Source organism: Choloepus didactylus, assembly GCF_015220235.1.
Source record: "Choloepus didactylus isolate mChoDid1 chromosome 11 unlocalized genomic scaffold, mChoDid1.pri SUPER_11_unloc2, whole genome shotgun sequence".
NCBI lineage: Eukaryota > Metazoa > Chordata > Mammalia > Pilosa > Megalonychidae > Choloepus > Choloepus didactylus.
Genome location: NW_023637579.1, coordinates 4,765,438 through 4,793,328, shown reverse-complemented (window position 1 = coordinate 4,793,328; position 27,891 = coordinate 4,765,438). Strand labels below are relative to the sequence as shown.

The window sequence follows — 27,891 nt, the reverse complement described above, 5'->3', positions numbered from 1 at the left end:
GGTCTGGCTCCAAGGCCGCTGCCCCTCGGGCCGTCCCTTCCCGGCCGCCCTCACTACTGCCCAAGATGGCGGCCGCAGTGCTGCTCCGGGGCCTAGCTCCGGGCCGCGGCGGCCCGGCCTGGGGCTGGCGACTGCGCGCGTCCTCGAGGCGCCGCCTAGCTCACGACTCCGACCGTCATGGCGGCGACAGCGCCCACGGCGCGGGATGGGCCTGCTTCCCACTCGGCGAGCGCGCCGTGGTGCGCGTGCGCGGGCCGGACTCGGCGCCTTTTCTCTCGGGGCTGCTGACCAATGAGCTGCCGCTTCCGGGTCCTGGGGACGGAACGGCCCCGCCGCCTGCGCGCGCGGGCTACGCCCACTTCCTCAATGTCCAGGGCCGGACGCTCTATGACGTCATCCTGTACAGGTGAGCGCGGGCGGCCGCGGGCAGGTGACGCGGGCCCGCGGGAGGGCCGGGTCGGGCGCAGCGCTGCAGACGCGCCCCGGCACCTGGTGTCCTGAAGACCCGAGCGTCCGAGCTACCGCACCTGCCGGAGTTCGGCGTGCACCGTCGTGATTCTGTGTAACATGCTTGTGCCACTTTTAAAATTAAGTTAAATTTTATTTATTTTTTTATGCACCTTTGAAGGTTTGCAGAAATACCGTGCACCATTCCTACAGCCCTCCTTATTATTAACATTTTGCATTAGTGTGGTTCCTTTGTTGCAACCGATGAAACAATATTGTAATTGCATACGTAACTATAACGCGAATTTACATTAGAGTTCCCTCTTTGCCTCTTGCAGTTTTCCTCTTCCCCTCCCCAAATCTTCCCATATTTATTTATGTCCGTTTTTTATTATATATGTCGGTGTTCACATTAATTCGACATAGGAGTGCTCTCTGTTAAGGCAAGTAGGGGGTCTCACCTGAGCATTTGTTATACAAGTTCCAGTTTTCATTTGGTTTGTTTTCTCAGAACAGTTCCCTCTATATCTCATGTCACTCCAGGCTGTCGGTTGTGGCAGATAATCCACCGGTTCTGCTTTTCCTCCAAGCTTTCCCTCTCTAATCTGGACTCGTTTCTTTCTAGGCCTGCTGCATACCTGTCTGCCCAGGAATCCCTTCGTCTCCAGCCTGGAAACTCCTATTTCCCTTTACTGTGTGGATTTGGTTTCTTGGAATCTTTGTCTTCATCTCTCTCAGTTTATTCCCTTGTTTTGGAAGAGTACATTCTTTTTTAGTAGCTTCTTGAGAAATGGGACATATGAGGGGAGTTTTTTGACCACTGTGTCTGGAAATGGTTTTATTTGGTAGTTTGGGGATAAAATTCCAGGTTGAAAATTGTCCCTGGGAAATTGGAAGGCATGACTTCATTGTTTTCTTGCTGCTAGTTTTTCTGTTGAGAAGTCTGATGCCATTCTTTTTCCAGTTCTTTGTGTGTGAACTGTGTTTTTTTCTGAAGCTTTTCTTTTTTTATTTAATTAAATTTAGTTTTATTGAAATATATTCACATACCATACAATTATCCATGGTGTAGAATCAACTGTTCACAGTACAATCATATAATTATGCATTCATCATCACAATCTATTTCTGAACATTTTCCTTACATCAGAAAGAATCAGAATAAGAATAAAAAATAAAAGTAAAAAAAGAATACCCAAATCATCCCCCCATCCCACCCTATTTTTCATTTAGTTTTTGTCCCCATTTTTCTATTCATTCATCCATACACTAGATAAAGGGAGTGTGAGCCACAAGGTTTTCACAATCACACACATAGTGTGTGATTGGTACCTTCACTGGAAGATGGCCAGTGGTGTCCAGAAAACCTCTGTTAGCTGGGAAGGCATGTGGCTGGCATCTGCTCCAAAGTTCTGGTTTCAAAATGGCTTTCTCCCAGGATGTTCCTCTCTAGGCTGCAGTTCCTCAAAAATGTCACTCTTAGTTGCACTTGGGGTATTTGTCCTCTCTTAGCTTCTCTGGAACATGAGTCTGCTTTCAACGGCCGTCTTCACACTGTCTCTCATCTACCGGGTTGGAGTTTGATAGTTTCAGGTATTTACTTCTAGCTATTCCAATACATTAAAACCTAAGAGGTGTTAACTATATAGTGCATAATAGTGTCCACCAGAGTGACCTCTCGACTCCATTTGAAATCTCTCAGCCACTGAAACTATTTCGTCTCATTTTGCATACCCCTTTTGGTCAAGAAGATATTCTCAATCCTACAATGCTGGGTCCAGATTCATCCCTGGGAGTCCTATCCTCCGTTGCCAGGGAGACTTACACCCCTGGGAGTCGGGTCCCACCTAGTGGGGAGGGCAGCGAGTTCACCTGCTGAGGTGGCTCAGTTAGAGAGAGGCCACATCTGAGCAACAAAGAGGTACTCAGGGGGAGACTCTTAGGCACAATTACATGCAAGTTTAGCCTCTCCTTTGCATAAGGGCAAGTCCCATGATCGAGGGCTCAGCACATCAAACCACCAGTCCCAGTGTTTGTGACAACAACACCAGGCCACGTGAGGAAGTCCAACACTTCTGCACTTTCCCCCAGCTCCTCAGGGGGGCTTTGTAAATATATTTTTATTCTCTGCCCGAATTACTTTGGGCTGTGTCACTATTTCACTCTAAGCTATACTAACTTACCTTATCTCACTTCCTATTCAAAGTTCCACGTAATTGTGGTGTTTGAACAAACTGACTGTAGAGTTATACTGTTTAGAAAATATAGATCCTGCACCAAATAGACATCTCTTCCCTTGGTCGCACATGGAAGTTGAAGTTTTAAAACACAGTCAGTTTTGACCTTTACCCTTTGGCCTGGTTTGCCCTAGTCTTAACCAGATCTGTCTGAAGCTTTTCTTTATCCCTGATTGCTTGAAATGTCAAGATGATCTGCTTCTTTTTTGGGGTCTTTTATCATATATTGCTGGGCACTTAGTGGGCTTTATGAATCTACAGGAGGTGTCAGCAACATGCGGGCTGTGGGCCAGCTCCCTGTTTTCATAAGTAAAGTTTTGTTGGAGCACTGTCATGCCCATTTGTTTACATATTGTCTATGGCTACTTTTGCCATAGAGAGTTAAGTAGTAATGACAGAAACCATATGGCCTTCAAGCCTAAAATACTACTGTGGAGTTAAAAGGTTTGCAGACTCTGTGTACTCCCTTTTTCCAGGGAGAACGTCATAATGGTCTGTCATATATTTAATACCTTTTAATTGCTTTGATTTCTTTACCTTTAAAAAACTTACATTCTTTGATAATCCTAAGCCTTTATGTCAGTAATTTTCAGTAGCATTTATTCTGATCATTTGCTTTTAATTTATTTATTAGCTTTGTAATGATGTTGCTTTGGTTCCCCAATTTGCTTCCTTATGTTTGCATTGTCCTGTTACATCTTTTTGCCTTTGAGCTCCTGTTCTGTTAAATTCATATTCCTCTAAGTTGTTCTGTAGTGTAAAGGGATTTCCTTCTGTTTCTTGAGTTTTTTGTTTTTTTTTTTTCTTTTCTTTTCCTACATTTTCATCTTATCTAGAATATCTTTGCGTAGATGCTGGGCTAGTGGTTCTTGTCATCTTGGGTGGCTCTTTCCAGAGAAAGAGGTTTGCTCTCATTTGTAGGGGAGACTCTTTTCCCACTGAATTGGAGAGCAGTTTTTTTTTTGTTTTGTTTTTTTTTTGCTCTGGTCATGTGGGGTGGGCTTCGGAGCTGAGCTCTTCTGTCCATTCTCCTCTGCTCCAGACGCTTCTTTTCTCGTCCGACAATTTTTGAACTTCACTTCCTGAGGTTATACTCCTTTCCAGTGTTGGGTTGCTGTTGGCAACTCATTTATGGTCTTACCACTTTGTGCTCTTTTGGGCAGCTCCTTTGGGGAGAAGGCAAGGCTGTGAACAGGTGTCACGGGCCGTCTGTCCCTGGAAGCCCCTGTGCATTCCTGGCTTCTCTGTTGTCATTTCTGCCTGGCATTTTGTCTGCTTCTCTTTCCGGAACTTTTAATTTCAACCCCACTACTTGCAGTTGCTGAGAGCACTTTCACATCCTTTGTGTTGCTTCCTCAAAGCATCCTGTTTTGTTTCCTGGATGCCGTCTTTTCTCTCTGATGAGGCTGTAGTCTTTTTCTGAAGTGCTTCCTCCTTCCCATGATGGGTTTGCCTCCTCTGGGTTCCCTTATCGGTCGGTGTTGATCGCAGTCTCGTGTTGGAGGCTTTCCTTAAATGCTTGGCTGCTCGGAAGGGATGATGAAAGGTTCCAGGTCATGGATGGGAAGTGGCTGGAAGGCCTCACTGTGGGAAGATGGCTAAAGCGGGTAGATCTTTCTCTGGGGGCAGCTTAGCTTCTCCAGCAATATGCCTGGCTGCCAGCTTTCTGCAAAGTAGGACACAGGTCTCCCACTGACCAGGCAATTTCACGACATCCATTAGTTTTCAGCTGGGGTTCTCACAGCCTCCCTCTTCCATGCCTGGTATCTCCTCATCTGGCACCCAAGGGTGGGGATGGGGCATGCCACCTGCCAGTGTGGTGTTCTGCCTGTATCGGTTCTCCGTCTCCACAGCTGTGCTGGGTAGCACACACCCTCAGACCTCAGTGGCACACTCATTTAGTGGCACACTCATTTAGTGCACAAGTTTGCAGAACGCTGCTGGCCTTGGCCAGGCTCGCTCACGTCTGCTGACCAACTTAGGATGGCTTTGGCCAGGGGGCTGGGGCCTCTGGGGTTTGGTCGTGCTTCCCCACCTCCATGTGGTTGCCCTGGGCATGTTCTTGTGGCCCAGACGGAGGAGCAGGAGTGAGAAAAGAAAACGTGCCAGCACTTTTCAAGTCTCCATGCCCTGCATTCGGTGCGTTTGCTGGCACCCCATTGACTCCAGGAGGTCACGAGGCTGAGCCCGAGTTGGGGAGTGGGGTGGGACTTACCAAATTACCTGATACCAAGGGGCGGTGAAGAATTGGGACCATTTTTGCAATCTGCCTCAAGATCTAACTTCTCCTATTCAGACTTCAATCAGCCCCCCCATTTTTTTTCTTGAATTATTTGGTGACTTCCACTATGCTAATGCTGTCATGCAAAATGCCAGAAATGGATTGGCTTATATAAAGGGGGTTTATTTGGTTACAAATTTACAGTCTGAAGGCCATGAAAATGTCCAACTGAAGGCATCAACACAAGTATACCTTCACCAAAGGAAGGCCAATGGCATCTGGAAAACCTCTGTTAGCTGGGAAGGCAGGTGGCTGGTGTCTGCTGATCCCAGGTTGTGTTCCAGCTCCACTCTCAGCTCCTATGTTTCTTCAAAATGTTGCTCTTGGGACGTTTTGTCCTCTCTTAGCTTCTCCAGAATAAACAGTGGGCTAGCATCTCCAAAGTGTCAGCAAAAGTCTGCTTTCAGCGGCTGTCTCTAAAATGTCTCTCTGAGCTGCTCTCCAAAATGTCACTCTCAGCTCCTCTGAGCTCCTTCTGTTTGTGAGCTCTTTTATAGGTCTCCAGTGATTAAATCAAGACCCACCCTGAATGGGCAGGGCCACGCCTCCATGGAAATAATCTAACCAAAGGTATGATCCACAGTTGGGTGGGTCCCATCTCCATGGAGGCATCCAATCAAGAAGTCATACCCTAATCAAAAAGATTAATCAGTCTGCCCCCATAAGATTGCATCAAAGAGTATGACTTTTTGGGGGACAGAATATACACAAACCGACACAGTGACATACATATGACACAGGATTTTCCCTTTTAACCATTTTCATGTGTATAGTTCAGTGATATTAACTGCATTCACAATATGGTGCTACCATCACCACCACCCATTAACAAAACCCATTAAGCATCAACTCCCATTCTCTATTCCCCAGCCCCTGGCAATCACTAATTTGCTTTCTTTTTCCATGGATTTGCTTATTCTAGGTATTTCATATCAGTGGGATCATACAATATTTGTCCTTCTGTGTCTGGCTTGTTTCACTGAACATGATATGTTCAACATTCATCCATGTTGTTGCATGCATCAGAACTTCAGTCCTTTTTTAGGGCTGAATAATATTCCATTGCATGTATATACCACATTTTCTTTATCCGTTCATCCGTTGATGGACACTTGGGTGGCTTCTGTCTTCTGGCAATTGTGAATAATGCTGCTATGAGCATTGGCTTGAAAATACCTGTTTGAGCCCCTGTTTTCAACTAGAAGAGGAATTGCCGGTTATATGGTGATTCTATTCTTAACTTTCTGAGGAACTGCCAAGCTAGTTTCCACAGCAGCTGCACCATTTTACATTCCCACCAACAATGTACAAGGGTTCCTATTTCTCTGCATCCTCTCCAACAGTTGTTATTTTCCATTATTTAAATAATAGCCATCCCAGTGGGTATGAAGTGGTATTTTATTCTGGTTTTGATTTGCCTTTCCCTAATGGCTACTGATGTTGAGCATCTTTTCATATGCTTATTGCCCATTTGTATATCTGTTTGTGGAGGAATGCCTATTCAAGTCTTTTGCCCATTTTTTTAAATTGGGTTGTTTGTCTTTTCAGTGTTGAGTTGTAGCATTTTAAAAATATGTTTTGAATATTAAACCCTTATCAGATACATGGTTTCCAAATATTTTCTCCCATTCTGTAGGTTCTCTTTTCACTTTCTTATCATGCCCTTTCATGTACGGAAGTTTTAAATTCTGATGAAGTCCACTTTATTTTTTCTTTTGTTGCTTGTGCTTTTGGTGTCATATCTAAGAATCATTGCCTAATGCAAGGTCCTGAAGAGTTTTTCCTATGTCTTTTTCTAAGAATTTTATAGTTTTAGCTCTTCTACTCATGCCCTTGATTCATTTTGAATTAATTTTGTATATAATATCTGGTAGGGGTCCAATTTCATTCTTTTGTGTATGGAGATCCAGTTTCCCAGGACCGTTTGTTGAAGAGACTGTTCTTTCCCCGTTGAGTGGACCTGGTACCCTTGTTGAAAACCAATTGGCCATAGATGTGTGAGTTGTCCCCCTGTTTTTAACCCACATCTTGCCCTATTTTCCTAAGATTTTGGGACTCTAGGAAAAATTTGTTTTTTGCTGCACTCTGTAGACCTCCACTGTTTTGTTTTTTTAAATTCAGTTTTATTGAGATATATTCACACACCATACAATCATCCATGGTGAGCAATCAACTGTTCACAGTACCATCATATAGTTGCGCATTCATCATCCCAGTCAATTTTTGAACATTCTCTTTACACCAGAAAGAACAAAAAATAAGAATGAGAAATAAAGGTAAAAAAGAACACCCAAATCACCCCCCCATCCCATCCTATTTTTCATTTAGTTTTTGTCCCCATTTTTCTACTCATCCATCCATACATGGGGTAAAAGGAGTGTGATCCACAAGGTTTTCACAATCACACTCTCACCCCTTGTAAGCTACATTGTTATACAATTGTCTTCAAGAGTCAGGGCTAGTGGGTTGGAGTTTAGTAGTTTCAGGTATTTACTTCTAGCTATTCCAATATATTAAAACCTAAAAAGTGTTATCTATATGGTGCATAGGAATGTCCACCAGAGTGACCTCTCAACTCCATTTGAAATCTCTCAGCCACTGAAGCTTTATTTTGTTTCATTTTGCATCCCCCTTTTGGTCAAGAAGATGTTCTCAATCCCACGAGGCTGGGTCCAGATTCATCCCTGGGAGTCATGTCCTGCATTGCCAGGGAGAGTTACACCGCTGGGAGTCAGGTCCCATGTAGGGGGGAGAGCAGTGAGTTCACCTGCCAGGGTGGCTTAGCTAGAGAGAGAGAGGGGGCCCCATCTGAGCAACAGAGAAGCACTCAAGGGGAGACTCTTAGCTGCAATTATAAGCATGTTTAGCCTCTCCTTTGCAGTAACAAGCTTCATAGGGGCAAGCCCCAAGACAGAGGGCATACCAGATTGTCAGTCCCCAGTGTTTGTGAGAACATCAGCAGTAACCCAGGTGGGACGTCCAACATTTCTGCATTTCCCCCCAGCTCCTCAGGGGGGCCCTGCATATATATTTTTATTCTCTGCCCAAATTACTTTGGGATGTATTGCTATTTCACACTAATCCTGCATAAACCAGTAGATCTCACTTCTATTCGAAGTTCCTTGTAATTATGGTATTTGAATAAACTGGCCATACAAGTTAAATTATTTACTGTGCCGTGGAAAGTATATATCCTGCACCAAATTAACATCTCTTCCCTTGGTCTCACACACAAGTTGAAGTTTTAAAACACAGTATTGATCTTTATCCTTTGGCCTGATTTGCCCAAGTCCTAACCAGATGTGCTTCATTCATAACTGCAATTGAAGTCTGGACTCTTTTTCAGCTTTTTTTTTTAAAACAGTTGCTGTATGTGCTAATACTGACATTCACGGCTGCAAAGCTCTAGCTCTGACTCTCAGGTGTCACACAGATACCCAATGTTCCAGAGACTGACCAGGTTATACAAAAGGAGCTCAGCATTTCAGGATTTAGAGATAACCATTACAACTCAGGAATAAATGTGGCTGCTGTAAGAACTTACAATCTAGGGACCATTACAATAAGCGTTTCCGTGATAAGCTGTGCTCTACAATTCTGAGTTTACACATTGTAGTTAGTCCATATTGTTGAGGCATTATGTTTGTCTTGTGGTTTCTGGTGTACTTCACTCAAGATACTGTCTACAGGATCCACTGTAGACCTCCACTGTCCAGTCATCTGCTTTCTGTCTTCCCAAGATGTGTCAAGATGTTTTGTCTGCTAATTCTTGTGGGGTTTTATCTTTTGAATCCACTGTCATCGTGACATTCAGGCACATGTTCTCAGTTTCCCATATTGACCCAGAAGGCTGGTTTTCCAGAACAGTTTTTTAAAAACTCCAGTCTGATATGAGTCTGTTTAAAAACCCTCCAGCAGGCCTCCCAGTGCCTTCAGAGGGGGTCTAAGCAAGATCCTTGGCCTGGCACTTGGGACCCATTCCCCCCACTCCCAGCAGCACCCTTCCTCCCCAGCCGGCCATGCAGGGCCACAGCCCCAGGCCCAGGTAAGCCTCTGTGCCTTTGCATCTTTGGTTACCTGGACACACTCCCGCTTGGCCTCAGGACTCGACCTAGGAGTCTTCTACCTGCGAAGGATCCGCTGCCCCCCAGGCCACCATTCTGGCTCACCTGAGCCTGGGATCGTGCCTCTGGGGTCGTTGTCCATCCTCGGTCCCCAGTGGAGTGGGGCGCTGTTCACCTGCCATCCCTGCCCTTGGTGTGTGTAGATGGACAGCCTGGGCAGCAGGTGCTGGAGCTGATTTGCAGGCAGAGCCCACCTGGGAAGCAGGATCCTGGAGAAGGGTGCTCGGAAGGAGGGGAGAGCATAGGTGGAGGAGGGAGGGGATGGCATAAGCAATGGGACATGCTTCAGGGACAGTAGGGAGCGGGGAGCCTTGGATCCCAGAACTTGCCATTTATTTCTGCCTTTTCATTTCTCCTTTCCTGGGCTACCAGAAAGCCCATTGGAAGCCTGCAGCAGCAGTGTCACCTTGTGGTGGCTCCCGGTACTGCCCGACCATGCCCCTTTCTCAATGGGGGCAAATCATCCCCCAGGGAGGTGGAAAATAAAAATACACGGTGCCCAGCCAAATTTCAGAGAAAACAGATAATTTTGCAGGGTATGTCCTGTGCAGGATCTGGATGCAGCTCACTAAAATATCGTTCTCCGTTTACCTGGAATTCAAATTTAGCTGGGCATCCTGTATTTTATCTGGCAACCGACCCGGTGGATAGAAGCCCAGAGCTGCTGCTGAACAGGAGCTACCCAGCCCAAAGGCCTACGTGTGAGCTTGCAAAACCTGCCCTCGAGGGCTCCTTTGTCTACAGAAGCATGCAGCCAGTCGAGAAAACCTGCAGCCCTGGGGTGTGGGGATAGTGTGCTGGTTTGGATATAGTATGTCCCTCCAAAAGACATGTTTTAATCCAATCTTGTGGGATATTCAGATTAGGTTGTTTCCATGGAGAAGTGATACCTTTGATTAGATTATTTCCATGGTGATGCAGCCCCACCCATTCAGCATGGGTCTTGATGAGTTTACTAGAGTCTTATAAGAGCTCAGACAGAAGGAGCTCAGTGCTGCAGCCTAGAGAGACATTTTGGAGATGGCTGTTGAAAGCAGACTTTTGCTGACGCTTTGGAGATGCTAGCTCAGAGTTTGCCCTGAGAAACTAAGAGAACACCTCCAGATGCCTAGAGGGAAATGTCCTGGGAAAACCATTTTGAAACCAGAACCCCAGAGCAGATGCCTGCCATGTGCTTTCCCAGCTTGCAGAGGTTTTCCGGATGTCATTGCTGTTCTTCAGTGAAGGTACCCTACTGCTGATGCCTTAGCTTGCACACTTTACGGCTTTAGGACTACAGCTTTGTAATCAAGTAACTCCTCTTTACAAAAGCTGCCTCATTTCTGGTAGTTTGCATAATGGCAGCCTTAGCAAACCGGAACAGGTAGGAAGAGCACCTGGTCTGTAGGGGTTGCTGAAACGGGTCCCTCTGGGTTTGGGCTTCCCCATATGGGGAGAATGGGGAGGTGGGGTGGCATTCTCTCTGGAACCCAAAATCTCACCCAGACCCCTTCAGGATATTTGCCCTGTTAGTGAGACCGAGGGAGGAGCCCTCAGGAGGGTGGGTTTTGGTCAGCGTGGAAGCCCCTGTCCTCGTGCAGCTGGAGCTCAGAGCTGGCCCTGCCCCGGGCTTTGCGGCGCTCCCAACCTGTCGTCTGGACACTTTGGTCTCCTTCATCTGTGCCATTCTCCTGGCTGCGTCCTGGCCCAGCAACAGACTCTGTCACTGGCGCCCTGACCCCAGCCTCCCGCCTTGCAGCACTTCGGCCAGCCTGCTGCTGCAGGTCCTTTGGGCTGTGTCGCCTCCCTGCCTGGTTCATGCAACAGCCTGCACCTGCTCTCTCCCTCCTTCTGTCCGCACCTGGAATTCCCTCCCGCTCCAGAACTCACCTACCTCAATACCCAGGTGATTTCTCTGCAGTCTCTCTCCCCATTAAGAACAAATTGAAACTCCTCACAACCTCTCTTTCTGTCCAGTCATGCGCTTACTCCTTCCCCAGCAGCCAGGCATCTGGAAAGAATTTATGTTTAAAGTAACTACTCATAATGTAGGGTTCATTTTTGCTGTTTTGCTGTTTGTTTTTTTTAACATGTTCGTATACCTTTTCCCTCAATTTTTCCATTACTGCCTGTTTTGTGTTTATTCAGCCTTTTGTAGTGATCAATTTTGAGTCCCTTTCATTTCCATCGGTGCATATTTTTTGCATTTTTTCTTTGTGGCTACCGTGGGGCTTAAATATAACATCCTAAATATGTAACAGTTTGATTTGATGCCAACTTAACAACAATAGCACCCAAAAACTGTATTCCTATACCCTTCTGTCCCTACACTTTTATGTTGTTTTTGTTACAAATTACATCTTTATATGCTGCATGTCAAAAACCATAGATTTATCATTACTTATAATGCATTTGCATTTTAGATCCCATAAGAGGTACAAACCAAGAATATAATATTATTGGCATTTGTTTACCCATGTAGTTACATCTTCTGGAGATTTTTATTTCTTCATGTGGCTGCTGTCTATCAGCTATTGTTCTTTCCTTCTAACCTAAAGAATTCTCTGTAGTGTTTCTTGTAGGTTCAGTCTCATGGTGGTGCGCTTTCGTAGCTTTTTTTTATTTGGGAATGTCTCAGTTCCTCCTTTGGTTTGAAAGACAGTTGGCCAGATATAGAATTCTTGGTTGGCATTTTTTCCTTTTCAGCACTTCAAATGTCATCCCACTGCCTTCTTGCCTCCGTGGTTCCTGATGAAATCTACACTGACTTATTGAGACTCCTTTGGTCATGATGTGTGGCTTTTTCTCGCAGCTTTCAGGATTCTCTTTTATCTTTCTACAGTTTGACTATAATGTGTCTTGGTGTGGGTCTCTGAGTTTAAACTTTTTGGCTTTTCTTGACCTTTTTGGATATATAGTTCTTGTCTTTGGTTAAATTTGGGAAGTTTTCAGCCATTATTTTTTTGAATATCCTTTCTTCCCCTTTCTCTCCTCCTCCTCCTTCTGGGACTTCCATAATAAGTATATTGGATACACTTGATGTTATTCCACATGCCTCTTACACTTTCTCCACTTTTCTTCGTTTCTTTTTTCTTTCTCCTCCTCAGACTGAATACTTTCAGTTTTCTTAGCTTCAAGTTCACTGATTCTTCTCTGAGCCCCAATCTGCTGTTGAATCCCTTTAGGGAATTTTTAAAATTTCATTTCAGTTATTGTGGTCATCAGCCCCAGTATTTCCGTTTGGTTCCTTTTTTTATGATTTCTGTCGTTTTGTTGAAATTCTGTTTTTGTTTTATCTTTCCATTTCCTGGTTTCCTTTATTTATTTCTCCATGTTTTCCTTTAGCTCTTTGAGCATATCATTTTTAAAAAGTCTTTGGTATGTCCCATGACTGATCTTTCTCATTGATTTCTCATAGTTTATCTTGCTCCTTTTCACGGGCCATTATTTCCTGTTTCTTTGTATGCTTTGCCATCTTTTGTTGCACACTGGGTATTTTAAGAGTCTAATGTGTCATTTCTGGAATGTAGTCACTGAGATGTCTGTTCTTTTAGCTCACATAGAGCTGGTGTTATGATAAAGATTTCTTATGATAGAGATTTCTTGGAATTCCAGGCGCTAACAGAAGAAAAAAGAAAAAATGGAAACACCTTTGCCAGTCCTTGCAGATAGGACTGTGTGAGTGATTTCCTTCAGTGCATAGCCAGCCTAACCATGAGTCTAAAGAACAGCCTGAGGTGAAAGCATAGGGCCCTCCTGGTCTTTTCCAAGCATGCACCTTGTTCTGGTCACATGTATGAGGCCTTAGGAATTTACTTGCTCACACGGATCCAAATGTGCCTTTTCTCCTAGGAAATAGTCTCTCCTTCCAGTCCCTGGTGCTGTGCTGTACCTAAAGCCAGTAATCCTTTCCCCTAGGCAGCTGGGGATTTTATTATTTTAACAGTGTTTTAGCTGCCCTGCAAGCTGTTTCCATATGCAGGACAAGTTCTGGATGGCGAACCAGTGACAAGTGTCCTGGTTCCATCCCTCAAAGCATGACCGGACAGATTGGACCCTCGTATATACCTAAGGGTCGCTCAGCAGAGACCCGCCCTGGCGGCATGGGTGTAGCACAGTATTGAGTGGGGGCGGGGGAAGGGCCTGCAAAGCTGCCATGAGGTTTTCCGACTGTTTTTAAGCTGCCTTGTTGTATATGTATATATTTTTGATTCAGAGCTCAGGCAGTTGCTGCAACCCTTTAACTCTCCTTGTAGCTCTGGGAAGAATGGTTCTGTCAGGATCTGCATGTTGTTTAAAACTTCCGTTGGGGGACAGAACCCTGGAGCATCTCACTCTGCCATCATGGTCAGGTCACTCACATATTTAGTTTTTAACGAAACCTGTGTCTGGTCTTTCTTGTTGGTTTCTAATGCTTTATCTTGCTCCTTTGCATGGGCCATCTTGCCTGTTTCTTTGTATGCCTTGTCATCTTTTTTGCACACTGGGCATTTTAAGATCTTAATGTGTTATTTCTATATCCCCAAGTGTCAAACCACGTGCTCAGCAGTGGATGAGTGATCTTTTACTCTGCGTCCTCACCAGCATTCAGTTTTGTCATTATTATTATTATTTTTTTAAGTTTAGCCATTCTGATAGGAGTGTAGGGATATTTCATGTAGTCTAATTTATATTTCCCTATCAAATGCTATTGAGCATCTTTCCATTTGATTATTTGAGGAAGCACTTTTGGTTCTTTTAGCTGGTTCTGTTGGCATTTTAACTCCACATTTCCAAACGATGTGTTTATATTTCCATTTCTCAATTTATCTCATTCCCAGCATTATGTCATAATTTATGCAATGTGAGAAGCTGGCACTTCACAATATTCTAGTTTCATCTTCTCCACCCTCCCACCGCAGTTATTTCCTGGTCTTTAGTGAAACCCATGGTCTCCAGTTAACCTCTTTCCACTGTGGAAACATCACTTCTTGCTGTGCCAAGTACTGTACCACCATTATATTTTCTTTCTTGTACAACTCTTTATTTTTCCTTGAGTTCATGATTGCCTTTCTTTTTTCCTTACGTAGTTTTCTACATACTGTTTTTTAATTGTCTCCATCAGGTATATCCAAAGAGCTTTCCTGAGTGCTCGGACATCAGAAAATTTAGCATTTCTATTTTATTTTTACATAGGACACCCTCCTGCTGTTACCCTTGCTTCAGTCTGTCACCCCCTCGTTTTTTTTTTTTTTTTTTTTAGAATTATATATATATTTTATTTATTTATTATTTTTTTTAATCATCATTTTATTGAGATATATTCACATACCACGCAGTCATACAAAACAAATTGTACTTTCGATTGTTTACAGTACCATTACATAGTTGTACATTCATCACCCAAATCAATCCCTGACACCTTCATTAGCACACACAAGAATAACAAGATTAATAATTAGAGTGAAAAAGAGCAATTGAAGTAAAAAAGAACACTGGGTACCTTTGTCTGTTTGTTTCCTTCCCCTATTATTCTACTCATCCATCCATAAACTAGACAAAGTGGAGTGTGGTCCTTACGGCTTTCCCAATCCCATTGTCACCCCTCATAAGCTACATTTTTATACAATTGTCTTTCAGATTCATGGGTTCTGGGTTGTAGTTTGATAGTTTCAGGTATCCACCACCAGCTACCCCAATTCTTTAGAACCTAAAAAAGGGTTGTCTAAAGTGTGCGTAAGAGTGCCCACCAGAGTGATCTCTCGGCTCGTTTTGGAATCTCTCTGCCACTGAAGCTTATTTCATTTCCTTTCACATCCCCCTTTTGGTCAAGAAGATGTTCTCCATCCCACGATGCCGGGTCTACATTCCTCCCCGGGAGTCATATTCCACGTTGCCAGGGAGATTCACTTCCCTGGGTGTCTGATCCCACGTAGGGGGGAGGGCAGTGATTTCACCTTTCAAGTTGGCTTAGCCAGAGAGAGAGGGCCACATCTGAGCAACAAAGAGGCATTCAGGAGGAGACTCTTAGGCACAAATACAGGGAGGCCTAGCCTCTCCTTTGCAGCAACCGTCTTCCCAAGGGTAAAACTTATGGTAGAGGGCTCAACCCATCAAACCACCAGTCCCCTATGTCTGTGGTCATGTTAGCAACCATGGAGGTGGGGTAGGCGAATACCCCTGCATTCTCCACAGGCTCCTCAAGGGGGCACTACATCTTTTTTTTTTTTTTTTCCTTGTTTGTCTTTTTTCTTTTTCTTTTTTTTTAACTTTCCCTTCTTTTTTCAAATCAACTGTATGAAAAAAAAAGTTAAAAAGAAAACAAACATACAATAAAAGAACATTTCAAAGAGACCATAGCAAGGGAGTAAGAAAAAGACAACTAACCTAAGATAACTGCTTAACTTCCAACATGTTCCTACTTTACCCCAAGAAAGTTACATAATATAGCAACATTTCAGTGAACTTGTTCCTACTACATCCATCAGAAATTAACAGACCATAGTCATTTCTGGGCATCCCCAGAACGTTAAATAGCTTATCTGTTCTTCTTGGATTATTGTTCCCCCTTCCTTAATTGCTCTCTACTGCTAGTTCCCCTACATTCTACATTATAAACCATTTGTTTTACATTTTTCAAAGTTCACATTAGTGGTAGCATATAATATTTCTCTTTTTGTGCCTGGCTTATTTCGCTCAGCATTATGTCTTCAAGGTTCATCCATGTTGTCATATGTTTCACCAGATCGTTCCTTCTTACTGCCGCGTAGTATTCCATCGTGTGTATATACCACATTTTATTTATCCACTCATCTGTTGAAGGACATTTGGGTTGTTTCCATCTCTTGGCAATTGTGAATAATGCTGCTATGAACATTGGCGTGCAGATATCTGTTCGTGTCACTGCTTTCCGATCTTCCGGGTATATACCGAGAAGTGCAATTGCTGGATCGAATGGTAGCTCTATATCTAGTTTTCTAAGGAACTGCCAGACTGACTTCCAGAGTGGCTGAACCATTATACAGTCCCACCAACAATGAATAAGAGTTCCAATTTCTCCACATCCCCTCCAGCATTTGTAGTTTCCTGTTTGTTTAATGGCAGCCATTCTAACCGGTGTTAGATGGTATCTCATTGTGGTCTTAATTTGCATCTCTCTAATAGCTAGTGAAGCTGAACATTTTTTCATGTGTTTCTTGGCCATTTGTATTTCCTCTTCAGAGAACTGTCTTTTCATATCTTTTGCCCATTTTATAATTGGGCTGTCTGTACTATTGTCATTGAGTTGTAGGATTTCTTTGTATATGCAAGATATCAGTCTTTTGTCAGATACATGGTTTCCAAAAATTTTTTCCCATTGAGTTGGCTGCCTCTTTACCTTTTTGAGAAATTCCTTTGAGGTGCAGAAACTTCTAAGCTTGAGGAGTTCCCATTTATCTATTTTCTCTTTTGTTGCTTGTGCTTTGGGGTGTAAAGTCTAGGAAGTGGCCTCCTAATACAAGGTCTTGAAGATGTTTTCCTACATTATCTTCTAGGAGTTTAATGGTACTTTCTTTTATATTGAGATCTTTGGTCCATTTTGAGTTAATTTTTGTGTAGGGGATGAGGTAGGGGTCCTCTTTCATTCTTTTGGATATGGATATCCAACTCTCCCAGCCCCATTTGTTGAAAAGACCATTATGGCTCAGTTCGGTGACTTTGGGGGCCTTATCAAAGATCAGTCGGCCATAGATCTGAGGGTCTATCTCTGAATTCTCAATTCGATTCCATTGATCTATATGTCTATCTTTGTGCCAGTACCATGCTGTTTTGGCAACTGTGGCTTTATAATAAGCTTCAAAGTCAGGGAGTGTAAGTCCTCCCACTTCGTTTTTCTTTTTTAGAGTGTCTTTAGCAATTCGAGGCATCTTCCCTTTCCAAATAAATTTGATAACTAGCTTTTCCAAGTCTGCAAAGTAGGTTGTTGGAATTTTGATTGGGATTGCATTGAATCTGTAGATGAGTTTGGGTAGAATTGACATCTTAATGACATTTAGCCTTCCTATCCATGAACATGGAATATTTTTCCATCTTTTAAGGTCCCCTTCTATTTCTTTTAGTAGAGTTATGTAGTTTTCTTTGTATAGGTCTTTTACATCTTTGGTTAAGTTTATTCCTAGGTACTTGATTTTTTTAGTTGCTATTGAAAATGGTATCTTTTTCTTGAGTGTCTCTTCAGTTTGTTCATTTCTAGCATATAGAAACATTACTGACTTATGTGCATTAATCTTGTATCCCGCTACTTTGCTAAATTTGTTTATTAGCTCTAGTAGGTGTATCGTTGATTTCTCAGGGTTTTTCTAGATATAAGATCATATCATCTGCAAACAATGACAGTTTTACTTCTTCTTTTCCAATTTGGATGCCTTTTATTTCTTTGTCTTGCCGGATTGCCCTGGCTAGCACTTCCAGCACAATGTTGAATAACAGTGGTGACAGCGGGCATCCTTGTCTTGTTCCTGATCTTAGAGGGAAGGCTTTCAGTCTCTCACCATTGAGTACTATGCTGGCTGTGGGTTTTTCATATATGCTCTTTATCATGTTGAGGAAGTTTCCTTCAATTCCTACCTTTTGAAGTGTTTTTATCAAAAAGGGATGTTGGATTTTGTCAAATGCTTTTTCAGCATCTATTGAGATGATCAATTGATTTTTCCCTTTCGAGTTTTTAATGTGTTGTAATACATTGATTGTTTTTCTTATGTTGAACCATCCTTGCATGCCTGGAATGAACCCCACTTGGTCATGGTGTATGATTTTTTTAATGTGTCTTTGGATTCGATTTGCAAGTATTTTGTTGAGGATTTTTGCATCTATATTCATTAGGGAGATTGGCCGGTAGTTTTCCTTTTTTGTAGCATCTTTGCCTGGTTTTGGTATTAGATTGATGTTAGCTTCATAAAATGAGTTAGGTAGTGTTCCATTTTTTTCAATGTTTTGAAAGAGTTTGAGTAAGATTGGTGTCAGTTCTTTCTGGAAAGTTTGGTAGAATTCCCCTGTGAAGCCATCTGGCCCTGGGCATTTATTTGTGGGAAGATTTTTGATGACTGATTGGATCTCTTTGCTTGTGATGGGTTGGTTGAGGTCTTCTGTTTCTTCTCTGGTCAGTCTAGGTTGTTCATATGTTTCCAGGAAATTGTCCATTTCTTCTACATTATCCAGTTTGTTGCCATACAGTTGTTCATAATATCCTCTTATAATTTTTTTAATTTCTTCAGGATCTGCAGTTATGTCACCTTTTTCATTCATTATTTTGTTTATATGGGTCTTCTCTCTTTTTGATTTTGTCAGTCTAGCTAGGGGCTTGTCAATCTTGTTGATCTTCTCAAAGAACCAACTTTTGGTGATATTTATCCTCTCTATTGTTTTTTTGTTCTCTATGTTATTTATTTCTGCTTTAATCCTTGTTATTTCTTTTCTTGTACTTGGTTTAGGATTGGTTTGCTGTTCATTTTCTAGCTTCTTCAGTTGATCCATTAGTTCTTTGATTTTGGCTCTTTCTTCCTTTTTAATATATGCGTTTAGTGCTATAAATTTCCCCCTTAGCACTGCTTTTGCTGCATCCCATAGGTTTTGGTATGTTGTGTTCTCATTTTCATTCGTCTCTATATATTTAGCAATTTCTCTTGCTATTTCTTCTTTAACCCACTGATTGTTTAGGAGTGTGTTGTTTAACCTCCAGGTATTTGTGAATTTTCTAAGTCTCTGATGGTTATTGACTTCTAATTGTATTCCATTGTGGTCAGAGAATGTGCTTTGAATAATTTCAATCTTTTTAAATTTATTGAGGCTTGTTTTATGTCCCAGCATATGATCTATTCTGGAGAAAGTTCCGTGAGCACTAGAAAAGTATGTGTATCTGCGGGGACTGAGCTTGTACCTCGGCTTGCCAGGCCTGGGCCAGGGGACTTGATATCACCCCCTGGGGAGGGTAGTAGGTACGGGCGTGAGTGCCCTCTGCAGCCCCCCCGAGCCTGAGGAGCGAGGTCGAGGCAGCTCCCTTTTCCTCACCCAAAATGCCACTGGCAGGGGAGGCTTGCCGGAGGAAACCGCCTTTCTCCCAACTGCCCTTTCCCCACTTCCTTATCTTACCCACATACTCCCTTGTGCCAAGGCCACTCCTGCCACCGCCAGTGCGCATGCACTGTGGCCAAAACAACCCCCGCCCGCTGCAATGGCTCCTGCGTCCTCTCAGAACCAATCCTAGCCCCTCTCCCTTCAATATTGCCATTTTAGGCTACTTCACCTCCTTTCCAGCCCTGCCCCTCTTACCAGCCTATATAACCTGTAATCACCCCTGAATAAATCTCTTTGGCGCATACTCCTACTGGATGAAGAGTGTTTTTGTCCTTATCGCCGCCCTCCACACCTTGCACGCCTCTCGCCGAGGACCCTGGCCACGTCCTCCGCCTCGCCCTCGCCTCCGGGAAAGAGCCCCCGCCGCCGGTACCCTTTAAGCAGCCCCGAGAGCTGAGGGCTCGGCTACCGGCCGCCACTCCCCCTAGAAGCAGTAACCCCGACCGCATGTATCCTGGTGATTTGGGATGTAATGTCCTGTAGATGTGTGTTAAATCTAATTCATTTATCAGATTGTTTAGGTTTTCAATTTCCTTATTGGTCTTCTGTCTGGTTGATCTATCTATAGGAGAGAGTGATGTGTTGAAGTCTCCCACAATTATTGTGGAAACATCAATTGCTTCCTTTAGTTTTGCCAATGTTTCTCTCATGTATTTTGTGGCACCTTGATTGGGTGCATAGACATTTACGATTGTTATTTCTTCTTGCTGAATTGCCCCTTTTATTAGTATGTAGTGGCCTTCTTTGTCTCTCAAAACATCCCTGCATTTGAAGTCTATTTTATCTGAGATTAATATTGCTACATCTGCTTTCTTTTGGCTGTAGCTTGCATGAAATATTTTTTTCCATCCTTTCACTTTCAGTTTCTTTGTGTCCCTGTGTCTAAGATGAGTCTCTTGTATGCAACATATTGATGGTTCATTTTTTTTGATCCATTCTGCGAATCTATATCTTTTAATTGGGGAGTTTAATCCATTTACATTCAGCGTTAAAACCGTGAAGGCATTTCTTGAATCGGCCATCTTATCCTTTGGATTATGTTTGCCATATTTTTCCCTCTCTCTATTAATATCCTTTATTGTACCCATACCGAATCTCTTTAGTACTGAACCTTTCTCCAAGTCTCTCTGTCCTGTCTTTGTTTCTCTGTCTGTAGGGCTCCCTTTAGTATCTCCAGTAGGGCAGGTCTCTTGTTAGCAAATTCTCTCAGCATTTGTTTGCCTGTGAAAAATTTAAGCTCTCCCTCAAATTTGAAGGAGAGCTTTGCTGGATAAAGTATTCTTGGCTGGAAATTCCTCTCACTCAGAATTTTAAATATATCGTGCCACTGCCTTCTCGCCTCCATGGTGGCTGCTGAGTAGTCACTACTTAGTCTTATGCTGTTTCCTTTGTATGTGGTGAATTGCTTTTCTCTTGCTGCTTTCAGAACTTGCTCCTTCTCTTCTATGTTTGACAGTGTGATCAGTATATGTCTCGGAGTGGGTTTTTTTGGATTTATTCTATTTGGAGTTCGCTGAGCATTTATGATTTGTGTATTTATGTTGTTTAGAAGATTTGGGAAGTTTTCCCCAACAATTTCTTTGAATACTCTTCCTAGACCTTTACCCTTTTCTTCCCCTTCTGGGACACCAATGAGTCTTATATTCGGACGTTTCATATTATCTATCATATCCCTGAGGTCCATTTCGAGTTTTTCAATTTTTTTCCCCATTCTTTCTTTTATGCTTTCATTTTCCATTCTGTCATCTTCGAGGTCACTGATTCGTTGTTCAACTTCCTCTAGTCTTGTACTGTGAGTGTCCAGAATCTTTTTAATTTGGTCAACAGTTTCTTTAATTTCCATAAGATCATCCATTTTTTTATTTAGTCTTGCAATGTCTTCTTTATGCTCTTCTAGGGTCTTCTTGATTTCCTTCATATCCCGTACTATGGTCTCATTGTTCATCTTTAGTTCTTTGAGTAGCTACTCTAGGTGTGTCTCTTCTGGTCTTTTGATTTTGGTGCTTGGGCTTGGGTTATCCATATCGTCTGGTTTTTTCATATGCTTTATAATTTTCTGTTGTTTTTGGCCTCGTGGCATTTGCTGAACTTGATAGGGTTCTTTTAGGGTTTGTAGACCAGTTGAAGTCCTTATCTCTAATTTATCAGATCTACAGCTTCGTGGAGTACACTTTCTCTAACTAACCAGCAGGTGGCGTCCACGAGCCACCTGTTCTCCACAAGCCAGATCTCCCCTGCTTAGCCTTTTTGGTGAGTGGGGGAGTGAGTCTTGTGGGGCCCAATTGGTGTACCAAGCTTGCGTGTGTAGTTGGTGTTGCCTGCCCTGTATGTGGGGCGTGTTTCTGGGCAGTCGGGGAGGGGGGGTGGCCGTAACAATCAAATCTCCCTGATGATCCTAGAGTTTTAAAGCTGCTGCAATAGTCTAATCCTTCAGTTCAGTCCTGCCACAGTTTGTCTCTGCCACTGACCCACAAGTCTTTGGTATTAGCGTATGGCTCCTGAGACTTGCAAGTGGGCCCCTCTTCCAGGCTGTGCACCCCGGGTCCTCTGTTGAGGGATGACTGTGCTATGTCACAGGTGAGTGCCGTCCCCCCAAGGCAGTTCTGGGCTGCTGGGCTGTGTTGGGAGGCTCCCAGTCTGCTCAAATGATTGCTGAATGGGGCTCTGTTAATTCACACTGCTCCCCCTTCCCAGCTCTGGGACATTCAGCTGAGGTTGCAGGGAAGGCTAATGTCCACGCCCAGTTTTGTGGTATGTGCCTGTTATTTGAAGCACTTCCGTCACACTGGGTTGTCTGGGGCAGCTCTGGGCTATGGGGCTGGCGATGGGCAGGAGTGTTTCCTGTCCACCAGGATGGTGGCTGTGAGCGGACACCCCCCTTTTCTTGGGAAGTTGTGTTGTTTAGTGAATTTTCTCAGCCACTGGATTATTGCCTTTTGTCTCAGAGCTCTCTTAGTTCTGCTCTTGACTTGACGTGCCCAAATTTCAATTCTTTGAAGCTTTCTGTATTGAGCTTCTTAGAGTAATTGTTTTAGAAAAAGCAAAAAGGATTTAAAAAAAAAAAAAACAAACAAAAAAAAAAACGGCCCTCCTCAGAGATCTAATGGGTTATTGAAATGCTAATAGACAAAGCAACCAGGGCCATTAAGGAAAGGTGCACATGGCAGAGAGATCAGCCTTGCTTCGGGATTTGCATATGCGCCTCAAGGCCTGATCTCCGCCCTTCCCCTTTCTGTGTTCACCAGAACTCCAAAAATCCTCTGCTTTTATTTTGGAGTTTTTCGTGTTGTTTTTTTTCTATGCCTGTCTCCTCTCTGCTGGGCTGGCTGCTCTCAGAGTCTCTGGTGTCTGGTCTCAGTCTATCTATGGTTGGAGTTTGAATCAGTAGAATGAGTTTCCGATAAGAGCAGCCACTGCAATTCTCCCTTCTCCTTCCTGGAGCTGACAGCCCCTCCTCCCCCGGGACTGAGCCTGGCAGGGAGGGGCGCGGGTCCCCTGGCCGCAAAAACTTACAGATTTTGCTGATCTCAGCAGTTCCACGTTTTCATGAGTGTTGTATGAAGTATGCCCAAAGACAGATTGCTCTGTGGTGTCCAGTCCACGCAGTTCCTGGCTTTTTACCTACTTTCCTGGAGGAGTAACTAAAACATACAGCTCACCAGTCTGCCATCTTGCCCCGCCTCCATCCCCTCGTTTTTTAGGCATTGTACTCAACTCTTGTACTGGAGCGTCCCTTCTCTGTTTCCTGGAGTTGGATCCCGTTTCCTGCCTCCAGTGTCATCCTCTTTCCTGGTTTACATCTTTGTTTTCCTGGAGTATTTTCTAGTAGTCTTTTAAGAAAAAATGCACTTTAACATCGAGACCTTAAATGTGGCAAAATATTTTTTATTCCACCCTTATGTTTGATTATTTGGGTATAGAATTCAAGGTCGGAAATACTCTTCCTTGAAGTTTTGAGGGCAACACTCAGCTGTCTTCCAGCGTGCCTTGTCACTGTTAAGAAATGACACCATTTTGATTGTTTTTAAAATTCAGTTGATTTCTCACATGCCCAGGAATTTCAGGACAATATGCTTCACCACAGGTCTATAAAAATTTACTGGGGTGAGCATGCACTGGCTTTTTTTGCTCTGGAAACTTGCACCCTTCAGTTCTGGGCAGTTTTCTTGTATTATTTTTTGACTATTTTCTCTGTTCTCTTAGGAGATGAAATTTCTTGCATTGGTTCTTTAAGACTCATTTTTCCTGTCTCTTATTTTGTCTTTATCTCTCTGTCAGGTTCTCTCAACTCTGTTGAGTTCTATTTAAGTTTAGTTTCTGGCTTTTGGTTTTTAATTTTGAAGTGCTTCCATAGCTTCTGATTCTTCTCCTTGTTAAAATAGCTTCCTGTATGTTTCCAGGGTGTAGCCCGTCACTGTTTTTGAGTATGGTGATAGGCTTTAACGTGCTTCCTCTGCTCCCTGTGTTTTATTTTCTCCTTCTGTCCGTCTGTCTCTGTCTCTGTTACTCCTTCCATGTGTAGGCACTCCTCAGCCGAGGGATGGAGAATGGTGTGGGCAGGGCTTGGGGACGCAGTAGCTCCCCAAAGCTGGGCATTCCCAGTATTCTGCTGGAGTGATTGGCTTCTCTAGCAGAGAATCGAACCCTCTCCCACCGGGGATCAGGCTGGGAGGAGAGGCTCCTGATGAGGAGCTCTGGGATGGGGCCAGGGGGCACATGCTGATGTACCTTGGGGCTGGGGGACACCTGCTGCTGTGCCCTGGGGCTGGGGGACACCTGCTGCTGGGCCTTGGGGCTGGGGACACCTGCTGCTGTGGCTGGGGGGCACCTGCTCTGTACAGTTGCCAGTCAGTGCTGAGCCCACGTCACAGTGTGGCCCCACTCCGAGCTCCAGAGCAGTCATGGGCTGCCTGCTGGAAATCCCATTGGCTGTCCCTGATGTCCCTGGCCAGTCATCCTGTCCCAGGGTGACCAGTGGCTGGCTGCCATCCCAGGGGGCTGCCTGAGCGCCGGTGAGGGTGGTTCTGAGAGCTTCATGGGCAAGTGCATGCGCCCCCCCGTTTACTGCTTCTGTCCTCCCTCTCCCTGCCTCGGCCTGGACCTGCTGTGCCTGCACAGAATCTCCATCCAGTGCTCCCACCCCACCCCAGTGTGCTCTTCCCAGTGTCCTTGCTGCATGCTCCTGAGCGCTGTCTGCAGTTCTTGGCACCCTGAGGTCTCAAGAACGGTGGGTGTGCCGTGGGTGTAGCAAGCCCTTGCTTTCCTCCAACAGTGCCCCTTTCTCTTTCTCCCCCAGGCTCCACGGGAGCGAAGACGAAGAGGCTGGTTTCCTGCTAGAGTGCGACAGCTCCGTGGTGGATGCGCTGCAGAAGCACCTGATTCTCTACAAGATCCGCAGGAAGGTCGTGGTTGAGCCCTGCCCAGAAATGAGCGTGTGGGCCCTGCTGCCCGGCGCTCCCGAGGCCAGCCCAGCCCTGCCCCTGCAGGAGAAGGCCCAGGGAGCCATGGTCCTCGCCCGGGACCCCAGGGCGGCCTGCATGGGCTGGCGGCTGCTTGCTCCAAAGGAGGCCCCGGCCTGGGACCTAGTGCCTGGAGGCCAGCCTGGGGATCCCCGTGACTACCGTCAGCACCGGTACCGGCAAGGTAACGAGCAGAGCCCGCCATGCAGCCGGCCGCAGGGACGGGGGGTGCTGGGTCTTGGGCCGGGCCTGGGCGTGCTCGAGCAGGTGGCATGTCTCAGGCCAGGGCTGCAGAGCCCAGCGGTCTTGGAGGAGGCAGCGGAAGGAGCTGGGCACCAGGACCCCGCTGTCTGCACGGACGCAGCTGGCCAGGGCAGTTTCCAAGACTGACAGCCCTGGCCGTTGTAGCTTTTCCTAATACAGAGCTGGCTGAGCTGTTCTGGGAGCTGTGTGAGGGCGGGCATGAAGGGGATGTTTTCTAGGAGGCAGCCCAGTCCCAGCTGGGAACTCGTGGGCTGCTCTGCTTGACACTGCACTTGAGAGACTTGGCATCTTCCCATTGCTGCTGGAGGACTACCCAAGGCTTGTTTGCAGAGTGCTTGGCCTGGGCACAGTCACAAGGCAGGTGGGCAGGCTTGAGGCGTAGGGTTGTGGTGGAGCCACTGCTGTCTCCCACTGGCCTGGCCCTCCCAGCGGTGTGGCCGTCCCCCTCAAGTGCCCACTGTGCCCGGCTCTCACTGGCTTTCTCCTCCACCTCCTGCAGGAGTCCCTGAGGGCGTCCGGGACCTGCCCCCAGGCGTGGCGCTGCCCTTGGAGTCCAACCTGGCTTTCATGAACGGTGTCAGCTTCACCAAGGGCTGCTACCTGGGCCAGGAGCTGACTGCCCGCACTCACCACACGGGCGTCATCCGCAAGCGTCTCTTCCCCGTGCGGCTCTCGGGCCTGCTCCCCGCAGCCAGCATCCCCGCGGGCACCGCCGTCCTTGCTGTGTCGGGGAAGGCAGCTGGCAAGTTCCGGGCTGGCGAGGGTGATGTGGGGCTGGCCCTGCTGCAGTCAGAGAGGATCAAGAGTCCCCTGCACATCCGAACCTCCGAAGACAGCCAGGTGGCCGTGACAGCCTCGGTGCCCGGCTGGTGGCCCAAGGCCACCAAGTGACCCCGGCTGCCCCGTCCCCTCCCTTGCGAGCCTGGGGCAAGGCGACTGGGCCTCCCAGGGTGCTCCCTGGCTGCACGTGTACCTTGGAGAGCCCGATGTGGGTCAGCTTCCGGGGCCACAGGCCAGGCTGCTGAGCGTGGGCTTTCGTCTCCTCTGGCCCTGGGGCTGGGAGAGGGGAACACGAGCCCACTGAGCCCATGGCTGTGCCAGTCTGGCCCTGGCTTTCCGCAAACCCAAGATGGGCTTGTACACAGGGTCTGTTGGAGCCCCCGGGCATGGCGGGCGCTTTTGTGCAGAGAGCTGGCACAGTGACAGCTGGGCTTCGGGGTCTGCCCCTGCACCTCCCGTGTCCCATGTACAGGGCACTCAGAAATCAGCCTCGGTGGGGAGGAGGGCCAGGCAGCACTGAGACTGGGGCAGAACCTGGATGGGGTGTGTATCCACACAGCTGGAACGCTGGCTCTGCTCCTCACCGTGGCCAAGAGGGTTGAGTGTGCACACAGAGTGTGCACACACCTGTATCCACATGTGTGCCCACACTGCACACACAAACCATAGGGGCACACACACATCGCAAGTGCACACATGCTACACACAGTGCAGGTGCATGCACACACACCACACACACCGCAGGTGTACACACACCATACACATCACAGGTGCACACACGTACTCGTCACATATACCACCCACACTGCAGGTGTACACACCTGCATGCACACCCACCCACACTGCACGGACACATGCACACCACACATGCCACAGGCACACACAAATCACTCATGTCCACACTGCATGCACACATACAATCCACACTGCAGGCACACATGCGTGCTACATGCACACCCACCCACACTATATGCACACATACACATCACAATGCCAGTGCACACATACACATATACCACATACATGTCCACACTGCACACACATATACACACCACACACTGCAGATGTGCACACGTAAGATCACATGCACATCCACACTGCATACACATATACATACCCCCACACTGCAGGTGCACACACACATCACACACACTTGCCATACTGCATGCACACACACACACCACACATACATGCACATAAATGCACACTTGTCACACACACAGGGACACTGTACATGAGACAGTCTGTCCCTTCCTGAAGTGTGGCCTTAAATGCACTTGCCTCGACTTGTGCTGTCAGGAGCACGGACTCGAGGTGCTCCCCAGATGTCACCTCATGCTGATCTCCCCCGTTTGTACCTCAGAGACGTCTTTGCAGTGAGAGCACCACCCTTGGCCCTGGCTCTCTGTACCCCGTGCTTCATGTCTGGCACCAAGGACAAGTGGGGCAGGTGTGGCTGCCTGGGGTCAAGAGCGGCCATTGCACCCTTGCACCCGGGAGCTTCTGCTGAAGACTCTGGATGTGTTTGCTCATTTGCTGTTTTTCAAAGCATAGCGATGAGAGAAACGATTCCAATAGTCAAGGGTCGGGGACTCCTTTCTCCTTTTATAAACCACTGACCCATGTCATCCTGTTGTAATGTGAAATTCCCAGTGACTGTGTGTCTCAGCTGAGGCATCCAGTGTGACTATTAAAGAGTGATCTGCAAGCCCCACGTTGGAACGCTGCCTTTATTTCAAGAGGCAGGAGGTAGGGACTCCGTTTTAGGGCGTTCGGTAGACTAGACATGCTGGGCAGCTCTCCCTCTCCAAATGACCCAGCACGTTAGATTAAATAGTTAGCGAGGCATCACCAGTGCACTGCAGGCGGATGAGAAGGAGAGAGGCCTTCTGAGGTCAAGGCCGGGGAGAACCTGAGCCTCGGGAGTAGGTGGGCACGGCAGCTCTACCCTGGAGGCCTCAGGGGTCTGCAGAGGGATCCCTGGGGAGTGGGGCTTGGGGGCGGCATTGTCAGCATGGGACCAAGCACCGAGGATCCTCTGCAGCCGGGGGCTTTCCCATCTTGGGCAGAGCAGGCAGGATCACCTCTAAGGATCCGTAACCACAGCTTGCATGTGTACCTCAGCTTCAAGCTGAGATGGAGTTGAAAGTCACCCAGCAGGAGGTTGTAGGGGAGAGGAGGGTGAGTGGGCCCCGTGTAGCTGGAGCTGGGGCTGTGAGGCCCAAGGG

The 27,891-nt window shown here is 46.0% G+C and overlaps 1 protein-coding gene across 1 annotated transcript; it reads left to right on the top strand.

The window, feature by feature from the left end:
• The first annotated feature begins 59 nt into the window (after positions 1–59).
• IBA57 (iron-sulfur cluster assembly factor IBA57) lies at positions 60–27,368 on the top strand. Its single transcript, XM_037823251.1, has 3 exons — positions 60–406; positions 24,457–24,803; positions 25,383–27,368. The coding sequence occupies exons 1-3, from the start codon at positions 66–68 to the stop codon at positions 25,772–25,774; spliced, it is 1,080 nt and encodes a 359-aa protein (XP_037679179.1). The 5' UTR covers positions 60–65; the 3' UTR covers positions 25,775–27,368.
• The last annotated feature ends 523 nt before the right edge of the window (positions 27,369–27,891 follow it).